This window comes from Xiphias gladius, chromosome 21 (genome assembly GCF_016859285.1).
Source record: "Xiphias gladius isolate SHS-SW01 ecotype Sanya breed wild chromosome 21, ASM1685928v1, whole genome shotgun sequence".
NCBI classification, from domain to species: domain Eukaryota; kingdom Metazoa; phylum Chordata; class Actinopteri; order Istiophoriformes; family Xiphiidae; genus Xiphias; species Xiphias gladius.
This window is the reverse complement of record NC_053420.1, coordinates 20,599,205-20,622,420: the sequence shown is the minus strand read 5'-3', so window position 1 is coordinate 20,622,420 and position 23,216 is coordinate 20,599,205. Positions and strand designations below refer to the sequence as shown.

Genomic DNA, 23,216 nt, shown 5'->3' with positions numbered 1-23,216 from the left:
CGTACAGGCTAAATACTGTGTGGACGCCAGAGTAAACGTTCCTGAGAGTCAAAAAAGAAGGAATACAGTTTGTATTCCACTTTTGACGGGGCCAGTGGCGCAATGGATAACGCGTCTGACTACGGATCAGAAGATTCTAGGTTCGACTCCTGGCTGGCTCGACTTTTCAACACCCTTACTGTGCCTCCCGATAGAGTACGTAACGCAGAACATCATGGGCCGTTGCCAGTCTTGGTGAGACTTAGAGACTCTCTCAATATACACTAAAATACTGCTTAAACATTGATGCATCAATACTAACAATCTAATAATTATTTCTGATCATTTTAATTTCATATTTTCTGCACAAGTGCTTTTACTTTTGGTACATTTTGCTTTTACTTTTATTTTTACTTAAGTAGGATTTACAGTACATGACTTGTACTTTTTTATTATGTTAGTACTTACTTAAGTATCTGAATACTTCTTCCAAAACTGACTAAAATCATGATGGGGGAAAGGAATCCTGAGAGTTGAGACCCACGGAATACGGGTATCAAAATGTCTGGCTGGCTCGACTTTTCAACATTATTAGTCCTGCTGTGCGTCCAGAAAAAATATATAACACACGGACCATTATCATATGTATAGTCAGGAATACATCAGTGCAAAATCGTAATAGGTGTTTAACCACCTAGAGGACCCCTAAAATCCCATAAAGGCCCACTAGAAACCTCCTGAAGGACTACTAGGACCCCATAGAGGAGCACTACAACAACGAAAAGACATCCGCATCCTCCCTTATGACAACCACAACCTCCTAAAGGCCCACTAAAATCCCTCGGAAGGACTTCTGGGACCTCTTAAAGGACCACTAAGACCTCCAAGACTCCTTGAACCCTCTGAAGGACCTCTACAACCTTCTTATTGATTACTAAAACTTCCATAACTACATGTAGAACCTTCTCAATGACCATTGTATCTTCCAAAAAACCCCTAGAAATTCATTTTCTGCAGAACAATTGCTTTTACTTTTGGTACAACTGGTACAAAAAAAAAGAATTGCCAGGCTGAATAATTTGGGAACCTCAGAAGAAAGGCTCCTGAGAGTCAAGAGCCAGCGAATACAGGATGCAGTATGATTTTTGTGGGGCCAGTGGCGCAATGGATAACGCGTCTGACTACGGATCAGAAGATTCTAGGTTCGACTCCTGGCTGGCTCGACTTTTCAACATTATTAGTCCCTCTGTGAGTTCAGAAAACACACGTGATACATCATAGACCATTATCATACATATAGTCAGAAACCCAACTGAGTTAATAATATGATTTTCAACCACAAACCTCCAGAACATTTGCAATGCTCTTCATTTGGTGTTTTGCTGGTGGTGGTGGGGAACGCTGTCTAACACATCATTGCAAAATCGCCAATAGCTGTTTAACAACCTAGAGGACCGCTAATATCCCATAAGGGCCCACTAGAAACCTCCTGAAGGACTACTAGGACCCCCATAAAGGATCACTACAATCCCTCGGAAGGACTTCTGGGACTTCTTAAAGGACCACTAAAACCTCAAAGACTCCTTGAACCTTCTGAAGGACCTCTACAACCTTCTTATTGATCGCTAACACTTCCATAACTACATGTGGAACCTTCTCAATGACCATTAGATCTTCCAAAAAACCCCTAGAAATTCATTTTCTGCAGAACAAGTGCTTTTACTTTTGGTACAACTGGTACAAAAAAAAAGAATTGCCAGGCTGAATAATTTGGGAACCTCAGAAGAAAGGCTCCTGAGAGTCAATACACATCGAATACAGGTTGCAATATGATTTTTGTGGGGCCAGTGGCGCAATGGATAACGCGTCTGACTACGGATCAGAAGATTCTAGGTTCGACTCCTGGCTGGCTCGACTTTTCAACATTATTAGTCCCTCTGTGAGTTCAGAAAACACACGTGATACATCATAGACCATTATCATACATATAGTCAGAAACGCAACTGAGTTAATAATATGATTTTCAACCACAAACCTCCAGAACATTTGCAATGCTCTTCATTTGGTGTTTTGCTGGTGGTGGTGGGGAACGCTGTCTAACACATCATTGCAAAATCGCCAATAGCTGTTTAACCACCAAGAGGACCCCTAAAATCCCATAAAGGCCCACTAGAAACCTCCTGAAGGACTACTAGGACCCCATAAAGGAGCACTACAACAACGAAAAGACATCCGCATCCTCCCTTATGACAACCACAACCTCCTAAAGGCCCACTAAAATCCCTCGGAAGGACTTCTGGGACTTCTTAAAGGACCACTAAGACCTCCAAGACTCCTTGAACCCTCTGAAGGACCTCTACAACCTTCTTATTGATCGCTAACACTTCCATAACTACATGTGGAACCTTCTCAATGACCATTAGATCTTCCAAAAAACCCCTAGAAATTCATTTTCTGCAGAACAAGTGCTTTTACTTTTGGTACAATTTGGTACAAAAAAAAGAAGAATTGACAGGCTGAATACTTCTGGAACCTGAGAAGAAAGGCTCCTGAGAGTCAATACACATCGAATACAGGTTGCAGTATGTTTTTTGTGGGGCCAGTGGCGCAATGGATAACGCGTCTGACTACGGATCAGAAGATTCTAGGTTCGACTCCTGGCTGGCTCAACCTTTCAACATTATTAGTCCCTCTGTGTGTTCAGAAAACATACATGATACATCATAGGCTATTATCATACGTATAGTCAGAAACCCAACTGAGTTAATAATGTGATGTTCCACCACAAACCTCCAGAACATTTTCAATGCTCTTCATTTGGTGTTTTGCTGGTGGTGGTGGTGGAGAACGCTGTCTAACACATCAGTGCAAAATCGCCAATAGCTGTTTAACAACCTAGAGGACCCCTAAAATCCCATAAAGGCCCACTAGAAACCTCCTGAAGGACTACTAGGACCCCATAAAGAATCACTACAATCCCTCGGAAGGACTTCTGGGACCTCTTAAAGGACCACTAAAACGTCAAAGACTCCTTGAACCCTCTGAAGGACCTCTACAACCTTCTTATTGATCACTAACACTTCCATTACTACATGTAGAACCTTCTCAATGACCATTAGATCTTCCAAAAGACCCCTAGAAATTCATTTTCTGCGGAACGAGTGCTTTTACTTTTGGTACAATTTGGTACAAAAAAAAGAAGAATTGACAGGCTGAATACTTCTGGAACCTGAGAAGAAAGGCTCCTGAGAGTCAACTGCCAGCGAATACAGGTTGCAATATCAATTTTGTGGGGCCAGTGGCGCAATGGATAACGCGTCTGACTACGGATCAGAAGATTCTAGGTTCGACTCCTGGCTGGCTCAACTTTTCAACATCATTAGTCCCTCTGTGTGTTCAGAAAACATACGTGATACATCATAGGCCATTATCATACGTATAGTCAGAAACCCAAGTCAGTTAATAATGTGATGTTCCACCACGAACCTCCAGAACATTTTCAATGCTCTTCATTTGGTGTTTTGCTGGTGGTGGTGGTGGAGAACGCTGTCTAACACGTCAGTGCAAAATCGCCAATAGCTGTTTAACAACCTAGAGGACCGCTAATATCCCATAAGGGCCCACTAGAAACCTCCTGAAGGACTACTAGGACCCCCATAAAGGATCACTACAATCCCTCGGAAGGACTTCTGGGACTTCTTAAAGGACCACTAAAACCTCAAAGACTCCTTGAACCTTCTGAAGGACCTCTACAACCTTCTTATTGATCGCTAACACTTCCATAACTACATGTGGAACCTTCTCAATGACCATTAGATCTTCCAAAAAACCCCTAGAAATTCATTTTCTGCAGAACAAGTGCTTTTACTTTTGGTACAATTTGGTACAAAAAAAAGAAGAATTGACAGGCTGAATACTTCTGGAACCTGAGAAGAAAGGCTGCTGAGAGTCAACTGCCAACGAATACAGGTTGCAATATCAATTTTGTGGGGCCAGTGGCGCAATGGATAACGCGTCTGACTACGGATCAGAAGATTCTAGGTTCGACTCCTGGCTGGCTCGACTTTTCAACATTATTAGTCCCTCTGTGAGTTCAGAAAACACACGTGATACATCATAGACCATTATCATACATATAGTCAGAAACCCAAGTCAGTTAATAATATGATGTTCAACCACGAACCTCCAGAACATTTGCAATGCTCTTCATTTGGTGTTTTGCTGGTGGTGGTGGGGAACGCTGTCTAACACATCATTGCAAAATCGCCAATAGCTGTTTAACCACCAAGAGGACCCCTAAAATCCCATAAAGGCCCACTAGAAACCTCCTGAAGGACTACTAGGACCCCATAAAGGAGCACTACAACAACGAAAAGACATCCGCATCCTCCCTTATGACAACCACAACCTCCTAAAGGCCCACTAAAATCCCTCGGAAGGACTTCTGGGACTTCTTAAAGGACCACTAAGACCTCCAAGACTCCTTGAACCCTCTGAAGGACCTCTACAACCTTCTTATTGATCGCTAACACTTCCATAACTACATGTGGAACCTTCTCAATGACCATTAGATCTTCCAAAAAACCCCTAGAAATTCATTTTCTGCAGAACAAGTGCTTTTACTTTTGGTACAATTTGGTACAAAAAAAAGAAGAATTGACAGGCTGAATACTTCTGGAACCTGAGAAGAAAGGCTCCTGAGAGTCAATACACATCGAATACAGGTTGCAGTATGTTTTTTGTGGGGCCAGTGGCGCAATGGATAACGCGTCTGACTACGGATCAGAAGATTCTAGGTTCGACTCCTGGCTGGCTCAACTTTTCAACATCATTAGTCCCTCTGTGTGTTCAGAAAACATACATGATACATCATAGGCTATTATCATACGTATAGTCAGAAACCCAACTGAGTTAATAATGTGATGTTCCACCACGAACCTCCAGAACATTTTCAATGCTCTTCATTTGGTGTTTTGCTGGTGGTGGTGGTGGAGAACGCTGTCTAACACATCAGTGCAAAATCGCCAATAGCTGTTTAACAACCTAGAGGACCCCTAAAATCCCATAAAGGCCCACTAGAAACCTCCTGAAGGACTACTAGGACCCCATAAAGAATCACTACAATCCCTCGGAAGGACTTCTGGGACCTCTTAAAGGACCACTAAAACGTCCAAGACTCCTTGAACCCTCTGAAGGACCTCTACAACCTTCTTATTGATCACTAACACTTCCATTACTACATGTAGAACCTTCTCAATGACCATTAGATCTTCCAAAAGACCCCTAGAAATTCATTTTCTGCGGAACGAGTGCTTTTACTTATTACTTACGTACAATTTGTTACAAAAAAAGAAGAATTGACAGGCTGAATACTGTGGGAACCTCAGAAGAAAGGCTCCCGAGAGTCAAGAAAGAACGTATACAGGTTGCAATATGTTTCGTGGGGCCAGTGGCGCAATGGATAATGCATCTGACTACAGATCAGAAGATTCTAGGTTCAACTCCTGTCTTGCTCGGCTTTTTGACATTATTAGTCCCTCTGTATGTTCAGAAGACGTATGTGACACATCATAGACCATTATCATATGTATAGTCAGAAAACCAATTGAGTTAGTAATGTTCCACCACAATGCCCGAGAACATCTTCAATGCTCTTCATTTGGTGTTTTGCTGGTGGTGGTGGGGAACGCTGTCCCATAAAGGGAATGGTGAATGAAATGAAAGTAAAACCCAACATAAAGTGTGTTAGTAAGCCTTGAGCCAGGTTTTTCCCTTTCATTTGTCACCAGTCTGTAGGTCCCAAACTCAGGGGCAGCAGAAAGTGTAGTCAATATAGTCATGACTCAATACCAGTCTTTAGCTTAGAGACAGAATTAGGACGGACCTGAGTGTAAAGACAGATAAAACATGGGTTCCAGGGAGTTTTGTTGAATAACGCGTCTAACTGCGGATCAGAAGATTCTAGGTTTGACTCCTGGCTGGCTCGACTTTTCAACATTATTAGTCCCTCTGTGCGTCCAGAAAACAATACGTAATGTAGAACATCTGTTTACCGTTACCACATGTGGTTAGACCTAGAGCCATGTACGAGAGGCACGGATCTTTCTCAGTACATCTGGGTGGAACACTTCTTAGTGTAGTCAAAATTTCATACATAACATATGAACTTTTTATTTTTATTTTAAGAGTTTTCTAAATGTAGAGATGCTGGTTTCCATTGTAACAGGCCAGGCACAAAGTATGGGTGAAGTTGCGCACTCAAATTCACCTAAATATTTTTTTCCTGATGGGCTATAAAAAAAAAGTGCTGCCTTTACTGTGCCAGATAGATCCCAAACTTAGTAGGGACAGGTAGTGCAGCTAACAGTTTAATGATTTAATTCCAGCGTTTGGCTGATAGACAGGTCTGAAGCGTCTGGCTGCACGGCGAAGGAAAGGAACCTGAGAGTCGGAATTGAGGGGATATAGGTACTCGGGTAACGTAGAACATCACGGACCGTTATCATACACAGTTCGACCTACGTGAGGCACAGATCTCTCAGTCCATTAGTTCAGAAAAAAACTATTGTTTTAGTCAAAATGTCACACATAACACATGAACTCTTTTTTTATTTCGGTGTTTTCCAGGTTATTAAATGTACCCCGAATTTAATATGTACACATAACAGAGAATATGTGGGGAGGATGGTGCAAATGTTCACTTGATTGCCTGAATCCTCGACCGTCTTCCTTAATGACAGATCTCAGCACAGGTCCGAAGAGATGCGACTTTATCTCAGTCCATCTGTTGTTGCTGTTAAGTCAAAATGAAAAGACAGGGGGCATACAAGTACCCCTGGGGTATTGTGCGGCAGGCTACAATAGTATTGCTAGGTAAGTACTGCAAGGGGTTGCTGTGGGTTTTTTGTGGGGCCAGTGGCGCAATGGATAACGCGTCTGACTACGGATCAGAAGATTCTAGGTTCGACTCCTGGCTGGCTCGACTTTTCAACACCGTTACTGTGCATTAGAGACAGTTATTTAACTTCTAAGATGATGCAAAGTCGGAATATCTGCTTATAAAAACAAGGAATGTTTCACATGACACCAACATAGTCCAGTCTAAAATCTTATGGAAATCACTCTTGATACACCATAGACCTTTGCAGGACTGAATATCGCAGCAGTGACAGTTAGAGCTACTGACCAGATTTTTCCAAAAATACTTGGTAAGTTCAGGGATATATGCATTTAATAGTAACAGTTACTATTATAAATTATGAATATAAATGATCTTTTATTGTTTTTCAGTGTTTGTATCAAGGCAACATTTTTATATCAACACATTGTGGGTAATGATCAGCTGAATCATAACAAGTGTGACTGAATGATAACAATTCTGTCGTAATACAAGATATAAATACTTGGTCTAGATAAGTTGACTTAATAAACTGAACAGGAACTGAACTTTTATCAGGTGAGTTTGAGTATTTGAACAAGTACATGAAGTAGTGGGCTCCCATTCGGTCACAGTATATTGGAGATGAAACAAATACACCTCTAGGTGGCAGCATCATCAGGCATCAAGGCATTAATGCATTGAGATTGGCAGTTGGTTTCCATTGTTCAAGTGCCTGCTGACAACTGTGGTTTAAAAGTAAAAGCTCTTTAGATGCATTCACAGAAACCCTCTTGTCTCCACACAGTTCCACCATCACATAGAGAGCACGATGTGCTGAACATTTAACACAAGAAGGCTAAAGGCGATGGGTGCAGATTTGTACCTTAATGGTAAAAATGTTGAGAATTTATGTCTTAAAAAATCTTGAGAAATTATATCTAAATGTCATTCATTACATACTTTCTTTTCTTTCTTATAATTCATAATTCAAATGGGAATATTGAGAGAATTTTTAAAAAAAATTTAAAGAAAAATATCAAAACATCATTATTTTAGAATTTATTCAGACTCTTCACAGAATTCCTCTCTTCAAGTTCTCCTTTTTCAAAATAAATGTAACTGTCAGTAACTACAGACGAGATCAACAGGAAGGCCTTCACTCTGTTCGTGCAGCTGGGTCCCTGCACAGAGGGAGATACTATCCACATGGAACTAGGTGTCATGAATAACAACCATGTCCAGAACTGGGACTCAGACTTGAGAAGCACTCCTCTGTTCGACAGGTGTAAAGTGTAACTCAATCAAGCAAGTCAGTTGCTACATACCAGGCTTGCAGTCTGAAGACAGAGTGAAGGCAGGCCATTAACATTGACTTTACTACTAAATGCACCTGCTGCAAATGTCAGATGAGCGGCATGAAAGCCAGTAGAGAGGTGGAATTTGATTGACTAGGATTTCTGTCAAGTTATAGCACATTGGAAAAGCATACATCATGGATACTATTTGAAATAAGAGCCTAAATTGTTTTGTATTATGCACTAGGGTGCGGAATAAATGTAAGAACTCGTTTACAGGAGGACAGTTCCAGCCTACTGTATAATGGAGGCGGTGCTCAGGCAGAGACAAACTATGCAAGCTGTTATAGTTTGGTGTTGGATCTTAACTTAACATATGTTGTTTTTAAATAAACAAAAGTGATGTCACACAAGCATTCATTAATAAAGCCATTACAAATCTGCCTAAAAACACTTTTGTCTTGAAGCAGAGCCCAGGAAGGGAAGCTGTGGTGGATGAAGGATCTGGGATGTAGCCAAGAAGGAAAGCACGAGATGACAATGTTGTTGTTGGGTAAAAGGAAGCTTGAGTTTCCATCCAAGCACCAAGGGCAACTTTGTTTGATTGCATATCAATTGAAAACAACACATTTACAGCTCTATAAATTCATTATAAATAGAAAGTATAATCACAGAGATGAACTGCAACCTTGTAGCAAAGCATTTATAAACTTAAGAGGGTGATTTGTTAAAAAGTTAAAATATAAGAAGGTTGATTATTTAAAGAGCATCTTTCATGTATTACCTCCAGTTGTTGCTGTTTTAAGTTTAGTACTTGATAAGTTACTGAGTTAGACACAGAAAGAAAGAAGAATATAGAATTGAGAATATCTGTTTCAAAATGCTTATTTAACTAAATACAAATGTTTATATTCTACTTCCCCAGTTAATTCAAAAAGTAGATTAATATTTGATTCATTTTGTAGTATATTACACCTACCCTTAACAGAAATATTTGACCTAACATGAAGCAAACGAACAAATCTTAAAAGCAAGCTTCATATAAACATTTCAGTAAAGATATATGAATGTTAACTCATTTTGTCTCATTTTGTATTCAATAGTAGACAGAAATGTGACAACTCCTGTGACCCCTTGCGCTTCCCCTGTGTTATGTTTTTCAACTCATTTACTCGAGGTTGTTGTTTATTTGTTACCTGTCTGTATCTTAGGAAGCATGCATATCCACTCAGTTATCCACTAACCAACACTGATAGGATTATTTTCTTTACTGAGAAAAGAGGAATCACAGACAAAAGTGCCCTAAATGAGCTCTCCCCATTGGGTGACAGGCTACTGCCTCTTTAATGTTGCCTCCAAGTGCTCCAAGACACAATTCAAAACCCTTTTTTTCATAATTTTGCACTTAAATGTAATGTAATGCTATTGCTGTCATGGTGTGTGCACAAAATGTGCCATTAAGCTCTTGGGAGTTGAATCTTTTTTCACAGGGTTGTCTGTGTAGTCCTCTATTCTGCAGTTTGGACCTGCTCGCCTTGCATGTTGTGTAACTTCTGTGTTGTTTTGATATTATTAATTGCAATCCCTCTATCTTCTGATTAAAACAATCCAGGGAATTAGCACAAACTCGTGTTAACTCATGATTAATTACTAGGAAACAATTTACTGACCGACAGCAAAAACAGCAGAGCTCATGCCCTGACCTGTAGCCTGGAGCTTTCAATTTATATTTCTGAACTCTGGATGTTCGTTGACACAAAGAACGTCATTGTCCTTTGTGTAGTTTCTGTTTACAAGTCAGCTTCTAAAGAAGGCCGCACACAATCGACAAAGACAAATAATTTTTATTTATGTGGACTACTTCAAATAACGCAGTCTTGTCAGTCAGCCTTTTTTTTCCATTTGCTATCGTAAAATACGTGTTGAAGGACTATTTCTAAGAAAATATACAAAGTAAAGTTGTAGTTCCCGTAGTCACATGCTGATCACGGGATTTGATGGTCGCTTTTTCCTCGCACATTTAACGACCAGCGAAATGAATGAAGGTTGAAAATACATAGATTTGAGGCGTTACTCTTCTATTTTTAATTCATAGTGTAATATCTTACTATATTTTCAAGTATGTTCTCCCTTTAATGTTATGATCTTATGTTGCGCGTTAATAATTGTAGTTATGCGCCGAGGGCTACAGGCTACTGCCTCTTTAATGTTGCCTTAAAGTGCGTCTAGTGAGATCTTATTTTACACTTCAACACCTAACAATATAATGTACCCGATAATATGAGCCAGTTTTTGGATGATATTTTATTGGGAAATCTAATAGCACTGAGTTACTTTGACAGTATTACCCAATGAATAAGGGATTTATACAAAGAGAGAAATTGGCTGTAACACAGGTTTTATATATTAATTGTAGTAAAAGTTATTATATTAAGTATATTATCTTGATGTCAAATCATGTCACATATCGAGATATCGCATACAAGAGGAAATCCTAATTTTCCCGGTTTTATTTAGTATATTTGTAATCTTGTTAAGTCTGACGTTCGCACACGCCTTATATCTCCCATTTCCGATCGTACAGGAAGGCAGCACAATAACCGACGGCAGTAACTGTTACGGCTTGAGACTTTAGGTTTAGCTCACAAGTAAGAAGCAGTACCGGTGTCGTTCAAAGAATTTTCATTTCACAATGTAAGTACGCTATGTTTCTACCAAAGTTTTGAAAAATCAAATGGTCGAAACTTGGTCAAACTGTTTCTAACAAATCGGCCTGCCGGGAGGTTTCGTGAAATGGGATCATAGAAAAAAAGCAACGCCCAAAACTTTGCTGCGTTGCTACTAGCACGCAACAAGTGCTAGGACGTTGGTTTTCGAGATGTAGCTAAGCTAGCTGTAGCAACGTTACAATTAGAGTTTGGTAGCTTCGTCCAACACAAACTATGTCGACGTTTCTTTGCACAAGCTAGGCTCTCCTCCGGAAACGGGGTTTCTGTTTGGCTGACCTGGCTACTCACTACGTACATATATTCATTTAAAAACAAGTGGAAAGCACTTCGTAGTTAAGTTGTGGTTGTTAATATTGCAACTGTAATTGGAAATCAATTCAGTGTTGGCGAAGTAAAAGTAGTTGTGAAAAGTCAACTTGAAACAGGAAATGTATGGATGGCTAATTTATCAGTTTGTTAGTAATCGGTAATTGTGTAATTAAGGTGGTGCAACTAGGACTGAGTGACGTTTATAGTTATTATTTCCTGTTTATCGACCTTTGGTAATGTGAGAATAAAAATACAGGACAAGTCTTATCCTAATTTCCTTTCTCAAGATACCTTGTTTTCTTATTTCCTTTATCCTCCCCCTTGCCTCGTCCATTCCCACCCCACCAATACCTTCCACCAAAAATTATTTTGAAGCCCTGATAAAATCTGTCCATAACTGCACAGTACTTGTTTGGGCGATGTTAATCTTTGCTGAATATAGTTTAATATAATAAATAAATAAATATATATATATATATATATATATATATATATCTAAAAAGTATTAAACATAATGTTTTACTTTGACAAGGCAAGGGGAGTTTTCAGACCATAACTATGATTTTGCTCTTGGCTGCAGACAAACTTGCAACCCAGATTTTGCATGTACATTCGGTAATAGAGGGTTTTGATTAAATCAGTAATTGACAGTGTTACAGACGGGATCTTATGATATTACAATTGTATGAATCATTTAATTATAATTGACTGATTCATAAACTATCCCTGTAAAGTCAAAATGTTGACAGTGCTCAGCCTTTGGTGATGCAGTCAGTGGTTTAGTATGATCAACAATACAGTCACAGTGCAAAATACATGACACATGATTTTGGATTCTTGACAGTATGTTTTTCCCACTTCTACAATGTAGTAGAGAAACTAACTATGAGTATGGACAAATTCATATACAGTTAGGTACGTAAGTATTTGGACAGTAGCACAATTTGTGTAATTTTTCTTCTGTACAACAGCACAATGGATTTGAAATTAAGCCATCAAGATGTGACTGAAGTGTAGACTCTCACCTTTAATTTAAGAGGTTTAACAAAGATATTGCATTGAGTGTTTAGGAATTACAGGTATTTTTATTCATAGTCCCTCATTTCAGAGACTCCAAAGTAATTGGACAAACCACCATAATTATAAATACAAGGATTATTTTTAATACTTGGGTGAAAATCCTTTGGAGCCAATGAATGCCTGAAGTGTGGGACCCATGGACATCACCAAATGCTGAGTTTCCTCCCTTGAGAAGCTTTGCCAGGCCTTTACTGCAGCTGCCTTCACTTGCTGCTTGATTGTGGGTCTTTCTGCCCTCAGTTTTGTTTTCAGTAAGTAAAAAGCATGCTCAGTTGGATTGAGTTCAGGTGACTGACTTGGCCATTAAAGAATTCCATTTCATTGCCTTGAGAAGCTCTTTGGTTGCTTTCACTGTATGTTGTGGGTCATTATCCATCTGTACTGTGAAGCACCATCCTGTCAGTTTTGCAGCGTTTGGCTGAATCTGAGCAGATAGCTTAGCCCTATACACTACAGAATTCATCCTGCTACTTCTATCAGCAGTCACATCATCAATAAACTACAGTGACCCAGTTCCACTGGCAGCCTTACATGCTCATGCCATAACACTGCCTCCACCATGTTTGACAGATGATTTGGTTTGCTTTGGATCATGAGCCGTTCCTTTCCTTCTCCACACTCTGCTCCTCCCGTCATTCTTGTACAAGTTCATCTTGTTTTCATCTGTGCAAAGAATCTTGTTCCAGATACTGGGTTTTTTTTTTTTTTAGGTGTTTTCTGGCAAAGTCTAATCTGGCCTTTCCGTTCTTGAGTGTTACAAGTTGTTTGCACCTTGTGGTAAACCCTCTGTATTTACATTCATGAAGGCGTCTCTTGATTGTAGACTGTGACAGTGATACGCCTACCTCCTTGAGAGTGTTATTGACCTGGCTAGATGTTGTGAAGGGGTTTTCATCACCATGGAAAGATTTCTGCGATCATCCACTTTAGTTGCCTCCTGTGGTCTTCTAGGCCTGTTGGTATTGCTGAGTTCCTTCTTTTTAAGATTGTACAAAATTGTTGATTTGGCCACTCCTAAAGTTTCTGCTATCTGTCTGATAGGTTTGTTTTGTTTTTTTCAACCTAATCATGCCCTTCTTCATTTGCATCGACACCTCTTTGGACTGTATATTGAGAGTTCCCATGAACAGCTACCAAATGCAAATTCAGCACATTTGGAATCAACTCAGGACCTTTTTATCTGCTTAATTTATCATGAAATACCCAGGGAACAGGCCACATCTGGCCAGGACCGTGATCAAATGTCAGTTGTCCAATTACTTTTGAGCCTCTGAAAGGGACTATGTATAAGAAATGGCTTCAATTGTCAAACAGTTAATACAATAATTTTGTTAAACCCCTTGAATTAAAGCTGAAAGTCTACACTTCAATCACATCTGGATGGCTTCGTTTCAAATCCATCGTGGTGGTGTACAAAGGCAAAATTCCAAAAATTGGGTCACTGTCCAAATACTTATGGACCTAACTGTATCAATATTTTTTCTTTTGGGATTGATAAATAAGTAGTAGTTGATAAAGTATATAAAATAATAGCGGAAAAAAATTTAATACATTGCTTTCTTTAATGGGGGACTCCTTTGCTTTAGGAAGATGGGGGTGGTTAAGTCACAGTTTGGATATTATGGCATGGATAATGTGATGTATGTCTTTGGGCAAGCATAAAGACATTTGGACCCAATCATTACCCATTTTAATGAACAATTAAAACATCAAAGAGAACTCCTGTAATGCAATTTCACAGTTGTAATTTGTAACATAAATGATTGCTGCAGGCTCTTTATGTCAGTAACTTTTAGGGCCCTGTTATTGTGCAAGCTGGCTCACTTTGCATGGCTCACTGGGACACTTAATTGGAATGAAGTCACCATTAATGTTAATTAAACTTGTCCTTTCTGTGCCATGAGGAAATTTCTGCTGTGTAAAAGATCAATAGAAGATATGGTCATTCATAAAGAATAAACATGATCAGACTACAGAGTCATACATCTATATGGTGACATTGCAGCAAAAATGAATTATTAGGTATCAGGTAAAAATAGCAAAAATTCACATGTTTCTGCCTATCAAATATGAATATTTTCTGTTTTGTCTTTATGTTGTCACTAATGAAAGTAAACTAAATATATTTATGTTTCGGACTATTCGTCGGACAAATCCAAAGGTTTAAAGCAATGTCATGCTATTTCCTGACATTCTACAAACTAAACAATTTATGGAGAAAATAATCTGTGTATTAAACGATAATCAAAATCGTTAGATGCAACCCTAATGCCTAGATGTATTAGATGTTTAACATACTGTATTTTCCAATTGCCCAATTCTACTTCCCCCTATTATGCTTGAATAAGAGTTATTGAGTTATTTTATAAACCTTTATAAATTTTATAAACCTGCTCTTTAACGTTGGACTTGTGGTTTTTCAAAGCCAGCATGTGTTTCTGTACATCCTGTTAGAACTGAGCAATTTGTGAAAAAAGTATTTTACAATGACATGTCATAGCAAAGAAGGGGTGTAATTAATTATTGTGCATGCTGGTTCGACTGCCATGACTTACCGGGACACTGAAATGAAACTGAAGCATTGTTAATGTTATTGTTTAAACCTGTGCCTTTTCTGCTATATTATCTCAAATTGTCTCCTGTGAAAAGGCCCAATGCAATTTTTCTGACCATATGCATGTACTAGTAGTCTATGTATTGTCAAAGAAAATATAAAAACAAACTTATCCCGTTTCCACATGAAAAGAATCCCCTTCTTTGTAGCCTTTTTCCGATCAAAATAGTCAAAATAATTGATAAACATCCAAATTATTTTGCCACAGAAACCTCCAGTGGACATTAAGTACTTAAAAAAAAAAAGTAAACTTGTGCCTGTAAACTTGAAGTGTGTAATGGGGGAGCATACACATATTAGAGTTAGCCCACCTATTCAAAATGGTTTGGTGTTTGCCTTCCTGTTGGAAAGACTTACGTCATGAATTGTTTTTCTTAAGGAAACGAAGTAGGCTAGGGTTACTAGCATACGTCAGTGCAGTTTACATTGAATGTCCCTGTCTTGTTTAAACCTAGACAATTGGAATGTTAGTCAGCTATTGAGTTTCACACTTAGACTTATGCTGTAATTAAAGTTGGGTATCAGCTCTAGTCATCTCTGCAATGCTGACAGATATTTATACACATGTTTAACACGCTCTCTCAGCCTCTCTGCTGTGTGTCAGGTAACTAGTGGGTTGCAGAATGAACAGGCAGTTGGACAAATAGGTTTGTTTTCTGACTTTGTTGTGCAGTAGTGTATATCGGGACTGTTCATATATTGATACTAAGCCAAAGCATTGATACTATGCTCTCTCATGTTTTGTATGTTTCTCAGGCATGGGTTTAAATTCACTGTGATTTTGGAGAGTGGAGTAAGTAGTTGGTTAGAATATATGCAAGTGTGTCCTTGGTCAGCTTCCTCATTCATCAGTACCCACTGACTTTTCTGTTGAGGAAAGAAATATACAGGATGTCACATAAGCATAATTTCATCTCATTAGTGTAATCCCGAAACTAAGAATAGCCCTCTTTTTGTAATATTAGGAGAAATAAGAGAAGGGTTTGGGTCTGTCAACAGTGTCATGGTCAATGTAGGTACTTCAAAGGGCATGATTTGATTTGTTGAATGTTAAGATAGCTCTTCGATTCTTTGGCCTTTTTTTTTTTTAGCTCCTACTTTTGTTCCATACCTTGATGTAATATTTTAATTATTTTTAAGGAGCATATGTTTATCAAAAAGTCATAATAAATAGACTTGTCCTAAACTAATGTTAATTAATTTCATTTGTATCTTTGTTTGTCACAAGGGATGATAAGGGATGTTTTGAACATAGTAAATGTTTTGTGGGTTTTGTGTATGCATTGGAGTGCCTGCTTGCTGTATGCAATAACTGTTTTGCTTGTAAAGGAAGTCACCCATCCACCGCTGTCTAGGTTTTCTTTTAATGTGGGCTGAGTCTGAGTAGTCTGAATGGTCTGGGTGTATGCCATAAAAAGCCTCACTGGTCTCTTTTACTGAGTCATAATAATCCCTGTATAATCCTTACAGTGTAGTGCAGACGTCTTCAACCCATACTCCCAATTTCAGTCAAATGTTGTGTTTCTCAAGATAAGTGGGGTCACTGAAGAGCAATACTGTCTCAAGTCAGACGGTGGCAGTAGCTAACTACTGTACTGTGTCCTTGTTTTGAACAATCTCCCCAGGTTGTTAAGAAAGCAATAAACTCAGAAAATAAGGATTAAGATGCATGCTTGCAGTTTTAGATGCCTTGGGTGCATGGCGACATGTTCAAACTGCAAAGCTTGTCATTTTTTCCCCATGGATTTAACTCACCTCTCTGTTGTAAGTTTTTTAACTGTTATGAAGCATTGATATGAAGCATTAATCTTGCCGCAAATCTAGGGGCCTCCCATTCATTCTTAAGCCGTATCAACATCCAGTGTATTCTTGCTTGACAAATTAACCTCCGTCCAGATATTTTCCATCCTCATTTATCATTTGATTATTATTTGGAATCACACTTCAGCCACCAGACAGACATGGACATCTCATGGTAAGGAAAGTAAAAACATACCAATGTGCTTACTAAGTGCAGTTATTGGCAGACAAACTAGAGTATGATTGCAATATCAATATAGACATCCATCACACTGAGAAACATGTCCCACCTCTTTCTTCCCCAAAATTAAACAGACCAATTTTCTGCACAAGGAATACGTTGTCACAGTTATAATTTTACTGTATCAGTGAGGGATTTTCAACATTAGTATACAGTATGTGAATTTTTGTGTAGCCATTCTGTAGGTTGGTTTGGAGTCACTGATTTACTTTGGTTTTGCTTTTAATCATCATGTAAATGCAGTGTCACTGATGCTGAACTCAGAGCCCCCTCAAATTGGTGGTTGTCCTGTGTAGAAGATGTTTACCTCTGACAAAGAGCCCACCCTTGTCTGAAAAACCTCAAGATGTCCCTTTCAACATGGTTTCACAAAATAAACAATGTATTTTATTAAATGATTGAATGACCAAAAATGTGAATTATGATTGCCAACAATTCAGTTGTACATGACAGACTGTGTTGTTTGCTTTAGGCTGACCGTTGAATACAGCATGTTCAGTGAGGAAGGATCAATTATGTCATATACTGCATGCTGTGTTGCAAACACAGTGTACTCTGTGTCTTAAGTGGTTTGCACCTTGTCTTAACATTTTATATGGAGAGGCAAGAGTATTTTTTTGAAAAATCTCACAGGATGCTAATATTTACACGTAATTTTCATCAATTTACCAGGTCAGCCCTCGGTCCAGAAGGCTCTGGCGCAGCGTCAAGCAACAAGCGCTTGCAGCAGACCCAAGCCCAGGTGGATGAGGTATGATATTTCTATTTACTGGTTTTTGAGGTCTACTTAAAGCTCCAGACTTTTATTTTAACACTAGGTGACACTGAAAATAATTCCAAAAAAGTATACTTTTTAAAAATCTCAATGTATGCATTACTATAAGGAATACAAAAATTCTCGATTTGTGTTTATCATTTATAAAGGAAGCCCCCACATTAGACCATTTAACTCTGCCCCCGTCAAAGTCAATGGCATGTTATTTATAAAATCATAGGACTTTTATTATTCTTAATTTTCATATCATGCAGTCTAGGCAAGGGATGTTCTTTGTATAACTCCTCTCAAACTGGGAGGAAATTGTACCTAGTCTGCCTTTCCCAGTGTACATCATTTCTCTCACCTAGCCCACGCTTATCATTTTACCTCACTAGGGCTGGATATCACAACTGATCTCCTGATGCGATTCCAGAAGTCCAGAATTTATTCATTTTGATTCAGTTTGATTCTTATTGATTCCTGTACATAAGATAAATTCTAATATTGCATAAACCGCTATTCAGAAGCTCGTTATCCTGGGAACCTAAATTTCTTCAAAATTTAACAAGGGAGCAACACTGTTTCCCTCGGAGACAAAATTGTCTAAAGTGCACATTATAGGCTAAATTTTGACCACATTTCATGGTCATAAAACTGTGAACCAATGATTCATTTTCCTCGGCAAAGGCAAAACAACTAAAAATCATATATCTGTATTTTATAGGAATACATGTGCAAAACATTTAGCAAGAATGTTAAAAAAAAAATTGCATTACTTACAAGGGCGTCATCATAATGCATATTTAAAAAAAAAAATGCTTTCTCATACAGCTACACATAAACTGTCAGTAGCAGCTGCTTCAAGTAAGTACAGACATCCTCTTTAATATCACTCAGCGTAGACAGAACAGACACAGAAAGTCTGCTTACTAATTTATCTGCACCGTTTGTGTTGACATGACATGAGCTTGATATCTGCATACAGCTGTTAGGTAGTATTAGCCCCCCAGCAGGGACAGCCTGAATAAAGTAGAATCCATGTCATGTTAACACAACATTTAGTGCAGATGTGCATATTCAGTGAGAAAAGGCGTAAATGCAAAGATTGATCCTGGGATGTTAAGAATCGATTCAAATAAAAATCGGAAAATCTTCACTCTCTCCCTCCCTCTGTTGTCAGCCAATCTCTGTGACTCCCTTGTTCCTTGATATGTCTCAAGTGGAGACTTGCATAACCCTTGGCAGCAGTGTCGTGAGTCACCACAATGTGGAATCAGTAGCTCTCTAATGCTGTATCTCCACATGTCAGTTCACATGCAAGAGAACATTCACTGAAAGCAACTTCTTCTCCAGTTTTTAGAAATTATATTCAAAACCATGCCAGTGAGGCCACCAGGAAGAAATGGCTGCCAAGTCTCGCTCCTCCCATTGGTGTCACTCTTAACCCCTTTACTGTTCTCCCTTTCTGTTGCTCAGTTGTGGCACCCTTGACGTTAGCCCCTCCTACATAGAACTTTAACCTTGGCCTGTCACACACAGCCTCCAATTGGCTGCATGAAGTTTATATAATCACTGTCTCCATGGTTATGTAAGGCCCGCATGGGCTTACACACTCCTCTCCACCCTGTCGCTCCTTCTGAGAGGAGGGGCAATAGGTTGGGTTTGTAGATCAGTGGAACATATAGGTTATTTGTACTGTGTGTACGCACATGAATGTCTGCCTGATGCCAGGTGAACTCTATTATTATGCCGAAGTTTGTATATAATTTTTTTTACTTTGTAAGGCGTGATCTCTTGTGATTGGTGGTTTTGTTAGGTAACTGTTTAAAGGTTACTCAACACTTAAAGCATTTATGTCATCAATGCTTAAAGTATAGTATATCGGTGCCTTTCCCTTCTTTTTCTCTGTTCTCTATTAATTCTAAAAGAACTAATTAAGACAGCGTTTGATTGATCTTAAATTAGGTCTGGTCAGGATTACCCAACATTTAGATTTAGATTATATAACATTTAAAAAACGCTGACACTCAACTAAGTATTTTATCATTGTGTGTGTTTGTGAGTAGGTGGTGGATATTATGCGTGTTAATGTGGACAAAGTGCTGGAACGTGACCAAAAGCTGTCTGAACTGGATGACAGAGCAGACGCACTACAAGCTGGAGCTTCCCAATTTGAGACCAGTGCCGCTAAACTGAAAAGGAAGTACTGGTGGAAGAACTGCAAGGTGCATAAACACAGTTTGTTCCAAAAAACACACTTTTTGTCCTGCTATAAATGATAATAAATAAACTTTATACTATAAATCTCAAATGGAGTTTCATGTTCGCTGGATTAGTTTTAGCAGCATCACAGATAAATAATTTGACTACACAACACACAGTATACATTGACCATTTATGACTGTGAACTGAAAGTTAAACAAAAATTAAAAAAATTATATCGTTAAACAAAATGAATAAATATATCAAATGATAACAGTCTTTACTTTTAATAAATACACATCTTAATTCCAGTTAAGTGTCTAGCACTGAATTTACTGCACCTTTACCCCTTGCAGATGTGGGCCATCTTGATAGCTGTCATACTGATCATCATCATCATCATTATTAGTGAGTATTAAGCCTGTGGTTGGTATAAAGTGTAACTTCCTACATATAATTACTTAACAGAGCTTTCACTTTGATCTGGATTGTTGATGTTTATCTATATATGGAGATTTAGCATACATTTAAATTAGAGACATTTTTTTAGTAAGTTCATTTGCCAACTTTCCCTTGTAAAACTGATTAGTTTATGTAAGTCTTTCATCTAAAAAGTTCTTACTTCATTCACAGTTTGGGCTCGATCGTAAAATCGGCAACAAGTGAAGGAGGAGTGGAGGAAACCATGAGAAAGAGGAGAGGAGCAACGTGCATAATTAATATCTCAGAGGAAGAGGTCACATGGTTACTGGCTACTGAGCTCCAAAACATTTTTCCCCTCCCTGGGGGGGGGGGGTCTTCATTCCTTGTCCTGGATTGCCCTTTGTGTGAGTTTGTGTGTGCATGTGTATTTGCACATGTGCCTGAGTAAAGGATTGTCATAATACCGGAGTTTTACTCTGCATTACTACACTATACCAGTGATCAGTAAACTTTTATTAGAGTGCCATGCCACATGCCAAAGAAAACAGAAACATACAGAAGCAGGCTGATAATTGAACTCAAACAACTAAAACCTGCTAAAAAAAGTATTCATGAATAACCGTTGACTGTATGACAAAGCGCGCACACACATATTCCATCCTCAGGACGGGAATTGAAGGATATTGTTGTAAACTCTCCTCAATTTATATGTACTTTTTTATGTTTTACTGTAACCATTGACAATAGCCATTGATTTTGTGTGCCAGGCTAAGATCAGTGCCTTTGACAATATGCTGTTCTGTGTTAGTTTAGATTGTATCAGTAATCCTGCATATCATTTCTACTTTTTAGAGTGTAATGCCAATATATAGATTTTTTTCTCCTAATTTTTAAAAAAAATTTTGGTTTGTTGCTTTGCAAAATATATTTACAATTTCTGATGAATAGTGGGATTCAATGCTTTATTTTATTTATGCACATGGTTGAGTGCTAATTGAATTCTTTGTATAACGCCTTAAATTTAGGATTGAATAAAGAGGAATTTCTTCAGTTACCCAATGACAAAAAGCTAACCAGTAACACACTGTTGAACCATCTGATACTACCTTGTCCTTGTCCATCCACCATTGCAGTAGGAATAAGTATACACTATAAGCTAATATGAGCTTGCATTTAGATAAGTGCCTATATGCACCAACAACCTCACAGCCTGAAAAAAAGGAACAAAAGTGCTACACTGGGCCTAAAAAGTGGGGGATTGTCTCAATCAGGTGCTCTGAAGGATGTGCCAGAAAGTTTTCCTTTGTGAAATATTGAAACACAACAAAGTAAGAACATGTAGTCTTAGACAGATGCCTTAATTGGTTTCTCCAATGGAGAACAGCCAACAATACAGCCATACCTTAGTGACCGTATTTACCAGCCAGAGTAATACCTTCTGAATGCGCCGACTGTCCTAACTAATACTGTGCTGCTTGCATCAATCAGCAGAGCTTATTAACCCTTAATATGTCTTCTGTTGAGTCACACTGGCATTTCTAGTTTTATTATCCTTCTAACGATAGATTTTTTTTTTTCTTCTTTTCGGGTGCAGTCTGTTATATGTAGACCCAATCTTGATGCTCAGCTCGCTGCTCCAGAGCACCATGGGTGTTTGAGTGTGGAAATATACTTTGTTGGGCAAGACCAACACTGGATGATTGTTTCCCTGCTGTTGCTTCCATCTTATTAAAAGAAATGTGTTCAGATAAGACAAATAATTTGGGATAACTTTGTACATTAATTCAATTCTTTCTGGCATTTCATCCAAGAAGAGCTGTTGATGTTGTGTTTTTCAGTAGATTTTAAGATATCTAGCACATTTCTTAATTGGCAGTCATAGTGCTTGCATGATACTATAGTAATGGGGATTAACACTAACACAGGTATGTGCTCACCACATTATTATAGTATATGGAAGTAGCCATTAAGGAAATTGTGTAATATTTTCAAAGACCACTGAAAATTATTTTTACATGACAGCCTTTTATCACAGATGAACAGAACTGTCATCATCCTCTCCTGTCTACACCAGATATTTGAGGACAAGTTACTTCCAAATAAGTGCAATTCTACTTTTTGGCCCTGAATGCCTTTTGCTTGAATAAAAAAGATTTAACTTAAATCACAATACCTAGTCTGAGTTTTTTTGTTTGTTTGTTTGTTTTTTTTTAGCCTTGATCTGTATAAATACCAAGTGGTTAACCTAGAGCCTGTGGGCCCTCTGAGGGTCTGTATGGTCCCTGTGGCAGTTGTTTCCTTTGCCCAGTTCATAATCCAACCTTCATTATTACCCCATATGTAAAAGACATTGAGTTTAAGGTGGCATGTTACTTTCATTGTTTTGTTTGACCAGTGTTCCAAAATCCAAAGATATTTAGTTAACTATCGAAGAAGGCTAAGGCTAATAAGCAAATATTCACATATGAGAGGCTGGAACCAGTGAGGTATGGCATTCTTGTTTTAAAAAAAATACTTAAATGAGTTAATTAATCTCCTCCTATTAATCTCACATTCTCGCTATTTGATCCAGCCAAAAACATATTGTGAATACAATGTCAGAAATTCAAGTAGTCAAAGTCAAATTTTCCCTTTAAAAGGCAACAAGATGTGTGAGGTGTCTCAGCCGGACCTTGTAGCGGCTCTGTTCATTCACGCAGCAGCAGGTGGGTGGATGCTGGGGACTTGTAGCGAGTCGGTGCCTGAGCGGTCTTCTCTGGGTTGTTGACGCTCTGTTGTGTAACATGGAGGTCCACGTGAATCGCCAGCGAGCCGGTGACACCGTCGGGCCCCACTGTCCAATCACACGCGAGATGCAAAAATTTGCCCCGTCCAATCATCGTGGAGTGGGCGATGTTGTGCACTGCC

General features: G+C 38.7%; 1 protein-coding gene and 8 non-coding genes across 9 annotated transcripts; all 9 read left to right on the top strand.

Moving 5' to 3' along the window:
* Positions 1-88: 88 nt before the first annotated feature.
* trnar-acg lies at positions 89-161 on the top strand. Its single transcript has one exon. It is a non-coding gene; the product is annotated as a tRNA-Arg (tRNA).
* A 968-nt stretch (positions 162-1,129) lies between these two features.
* Positions 1,130-1,202, top strand: trnar-acg. Its single transcript has one exon. It is a non-coding gene; the product is annotated as a tRNA-Arg (tRNA).
* A 618-nt stretch (positions 1,203-1,820) lies between these two features.
* trnar-acg lies at positions 1,821-1,893 on the top strand. Its single transcript has one exon. It is a non-coding gene; the product is annotated as a tRNA-Arg (tRNA).
* A 682-nt stretch (positions 1,894-2,575) lies between these two features.
* Positions 2,576-2,648, top strand: trnar-acg. The gene has a single exon. It is a non-coding gene; the product is annotated as a tRNA-Arg (tRNA).
* Positions 2,649-3,271: 623 nt separating this feature from the next.
* Positions 3,272-3,344, top strand: trnar-acg. The gene has a single exon. It is a non-coding gene; the product is annotated as a tRNA-Arg (tRNA).
* A 624-nt stretch (positions 3,345-3,968) lies between these two features.
* Positions 3,969-4,041, top strand: trnar-acg. Its single transcript has one exon. It is a non-coding gene; the product is annotated as a tRNA-Arg (tRNA).
* Positions 4,042-4,723: 682 nt separating this feature from the next.
* Positions 4,724-4,796, top strand: trnar-acg. Its single transcript has one exon. It is a non-coding gene; the product is annotated as a tRNA-Arg (tRNA).
* Positions 4,797-6,888: 2,092 nt separating this feature from the next.
* Positions 6,889-6,961, top strand: trnar-acg. The gene has a single exon. It is a non-coding gene; the product is annotated as a tRNA-Arg (tRNA).
* Positions 6,962-10,723: 3,762 nt separating this feature from the next.
* Positions 10,724-21,935, top strand: vamp3 (vesicle-associated membrane protein 3 (cellubrevin)). Its single transcript, XM_040115578.1, has 5 exons — positions 10,724-10,848; positions 17,600-17,678; positions 19,751-19,909; positions 20,243-20,294; positions 20,520-21,935. Coding segments are annotated over exons 1-5 (309 nt in total). The 5' UTR covers positions 10,724-10,846; the 3' UTR covers positions 20,537-21,935.
* The last annotated feature ends 1,281 nt before the right edge of the window (positions 21,936-23,216 follow it).